The 3,843-nt window shown below is 39.0% G+C and overlaps 1 protein-coding gene across 1 annotated transcript; it reads right to left on the minus strand.

Moving 5' to 3' along the window:
- Positions 1–436: 436 nt before the first annotated feature.
- Positions 437–2,882, minus strand: GPR101 (G protein-coupled receptor 101). The gene is made up of 2 exons (XM_075322670.1): positions 2,776–2,882; positions 437–2,506 (listed from the first exon to the last, which is right to left on the minus strand). Exon 2 carries the CDS (start codon positions 2,245–2,247, stop codon positions 982–984), a length of 1,266 nt encoding a protein of 421 aa, XP_075178785.1. The 5' UTR covers positions 2,248–2,506; positions 2,776–2,882; the 3' UTR covers positions 437–981.
- Between the last annotated feature and the right edge of the window lie 961 nt (positions 2,883–3,843).

The following is a 3,843-nucleotide window of genomic DNA, read 5'->3' on the forward strand; positions in this document are numbered from 1 at the left end:
GTTTTTTTTTCCTTAATGCATGTTCTGTTATCAGTGGCTTAGCAACAAGAATAGACCCGAGGAACTCTGGAGGCCCTAAGGTGACCCTAACCTATTACTCATTCTGCGCTGCTAGGTACTGTAGGCACAGATGAGCAGTTCAGTTATGTTGGAATCTGTATATTGTGTGATCACTTGGGTGCTAGTTCCTAGTGAGGAACACTGGTATATATATATATATATATATATATATATATATATATATATATATATATGTGTGTATATATATGTGTGTGTATATATATATATATATATATATGTATATGTGTATATATATATGTATAATATATATATATATATATATATATATATATATATATATATATATATATATATATATATATATATATATTTCAATGGAAAAGGTAATACATAGATAATACATAGAATAAGCACAATAGCAAAAATTGACCAGTAGGGTATGAGCTGGATATGGACTGTTGGGCTTGTTTAAGCATAATTCCAATAGTCAATAAAATATATAAATTAACACCCACAAAAAAACAAATAAATATCAATTTGGCACTTATACTATGGAAGAACATGTTTCTACCATATTTTACAGGCACCTTTGAAAATAAAATAAAAAAAATGACTAAAATGATAAATTCCCTTTATTCTTCCGAATGTCTATCGGCTGTATAATGTAAATTTAATTTCTATTTTTAGTACAAAAATGGATTTTATCTGTTCAGTACATCTACAATAACAGACGGAGCATAGCCTCGCAATTTGGGAGGGTTGACTCTTTCATTGCCTAGGAATATGTATTGTTTTGCACTGTAGTCTTCCGCCAGCAATGAAGGAGTTAACCTGCACACAGTACCACTACGTTTTTTTTATATACCCACTTTGGACACTTAATTTTTTTTTTTTTTAAAACCAACTCGATATACAGAAAACCTCAACATATTTATTCTATAGTTTGGAAAGTTCAATTGTTTAGCAGCTAATGAGTTGTGGTAAGTCGGGATCTGTCTTCTGCTGAATGGATTGCTTCTCGGGAGAAATATTGGCAGAACTGCTTTCTTTTCTATTGTCTTTTATCTTAAGATTATTTAAACTCTTCCCGGTGATTACGGATATAGTAGTTTCTTCCTCAAGGAATTTTACCGTCGGTCCAGTGGAGAAGTGAGACTGAAAGATTCTGCCATCCGTCAGTATGATGTAACTATCCACTATGGCATTTTGAGGGTGCACCTGCTTACAAAAAAATCCATGCAACAGCAAAAGGAATTCTTTTTTCAAGCTTTTATGCATATATCCATAGATATAAGGATGTATACAACACTGTAGGAAAAAGAGGACAAGGACTATAGATGTTACCCATTTAGGAACGATTGTACCGGCACAGGAGGACACAATGCTCAGGACACTATAAGGACCCATACTGATTATATAGGATGATAATATAGCAAAGATAACCTTGGCTGCTTTGCAGTGGTAGAGTGGTCTGTGATGACTTGTTTTGTCAAGTGCGCTTAATGCAGATGATCTTGTCCCATCTGACCTGTCACATCCATTTGCCTGAACCGGGTGAACTAAGGCATTTTGCCTCCTGGCTGCTCTGAACACCATCCCATAGCACGCCAACATAATGCTCACTGGCAAGATGAAAGAAAATAAGGCGCTGAGCGTGGTGTACGAATAACTTGAAGCCCATAGTACTTTGCAGTAGTGACTTTGGAGATCAAATTCAACTTTGCCCCAGCCGTAAAGAGGAGGGGTGCTCTGGAGGACGCTGAGGATCCACGTGAAGAAGATAAGAAGACTTCCTCTCTTTGGGGTCATCTTGGTAGGGTAAGATAATGGATGAATAATGGCCAAGTATTTATCTACGGAAACCACTGTGATGGTGTTAACTCCAGCAAATGCAAAGAGATGCATAAGCACCACGACTGCACCACAGAGTCCATGTTCCAAAGGCCAAATATCTGGGAGGGAGGTAACAATGATACAAGGCATCACCAGGACAGTCTGCAGTAGATCGGCAACCAAGAGGTTGAAGATGAAGCGATTGGCCACTTGCAGTAACTGAGGCTTTCGATGGAAAACCACTAAAAGCATTATGTTTCCAAACAAAGATAGGCAAAGCAGTGATATGATGAGTGCTATCCTGAGGACTGTGTCAGGCATTGACAGTGGTCCTTGATCTGCAGGGAATTGACTCTGGTTCCCAGTGGCCCTGCGGTCACCTAGCCTCTGCATGTTGGACTAGAAACCCTTAGCACACCTCCATTCAGTATGGGGTGGGTGGTAGATGCATACCGGAGCTTAGAATGATAATGTGGGGGCTTATTCTATACCTTCATGATCCATGGCACTCATCGAGCTTGTCGAGAGAGTTCTTCTGTGTAGGCTGTGTCCATACATTATCCTTCTACTGCATCGGGGAGACTCATATTAGGATAACCAAGACTTCCCATGCTGCCAATTATCTAGGTTTTCACTTCTTATCCAGAGAGGCCTATGTAGTGAATACAGAAATGATAACACCAGTTTTTAAGTGGAAAGCACAGATTTATAAATAAGCCAATAATCCAAGCACAGACTGCGATTCATATATATATATATATATATATATATATATATATATATATATATATATACACTCATAAATGTATCATCCCAGTGATGAAGACTATGCACATTGTGCCTAAAAATAATACCATTCACCCCCCATCTCCATACAATGCCAATGATCATGCAAATGAAAAAACTGCAAGGGTCTTTTACCTGTTGATGAGCATTGTCTTATCCCCTGTGGTCCTGAGGAAGGTGATACAATGATAGATCTGTCTCCATGCCCCCTCCCCGTTGTGTCTATTTCTGTGGTTTGGACAGCTCAGTGCTGCTGGAGAGAAATCAGCCCTCTCCCTCCTCCTCCACCTCCTCTCCCCTTGTCTTTGCAGCCCTCCCCCCAATGATTCTTGCTTCAGCTATGGAGATGCTTATGTTGAGCAAGCAGAGGGAGCTGTACCATCGCCGGCAGAGTCATTCTTTCAGAACCAGCAGATTGCTGCATTAAAACATTTTACATATTTCCTTCTCTAATGACTTTCAATTTGAAATAATGAAGTTGGCAGGGATTCCTCAAGCCCCTTGCGGTAGCCATTGTACAGTGCAGATTCTGTTTAAACAATACGTCTCAATATCTCGGAGACGGTGCAAATGTCTGCCTAGACCCGGTAAAATGTGAGACGTATTTACGAAAGGTGCCCAATATGACATGACGACTAACTACATGTGACGTCCTGCGTCTGAGCAGACACTTGAAAGCAAATACCTTATCACACATATTGCCATTAGGTTCACTCGTAATATAATAGCGAGTCGTTTGCATTGACAGCACAATCTCTGCTTTCTCGCAGATGCCAACAAGCCTACAGATTATTACTGCATGTCAATCATCTCACCTGACTGGAGAAGACTTTTTATATCACTATGGGATCAAATTCTGTTTTTACATTTGTTTAGATTAGCTAACCATATACACTGAAATAGTTCACGTCAATATAGAAGATAATCTTCTGCTTTATGGAGCATTGGCATGCTATAACTTATTACTGGAAAGAGTTAATCTGTCAAAGGGACTGTCCCACGATCATAGCAGATCTATCTCTGGATTTTACAATATAAATATACCTTTATCCATGTCAAAATGACTGCATAATCCTTTTTCAAAATGCAAACCTGCACTCCTCCCTGCTGAGATCTCACACTGCTCAGTATAAGCTGCTGCTGTCAGTGAAGCTGGGTGGGTGAAGATTGCATATACTTGGATTCATGATTTACCTCACTATT

This window comes from Anomaloglossus baeobatrachus, chromosome 9 (assembly GCF_048569485.1).
Source record: "Anomaloglossus baeobatrachus isolate aAnoBae1 chromosome 9, aAnoBae1.hap1, whole genome shotgun sequence".
NCBI classification, from domain to species: Eukaryota; Metazoa; Chordata; class Amphibia; order Anura; family Aromobatidae; genus Anomaloglossus; species Anomaloglossus baeobatrachus.

Excerpts from the sequence above, each read along its gene's own strand:
- GPR101 (XM_075322670.1), bottom strand. The coding sequence starts at position 2,247 with ATGCAGAGGCTAGGTGACCGCAGGGCCACTGGGAACCAGAGTCAATTC.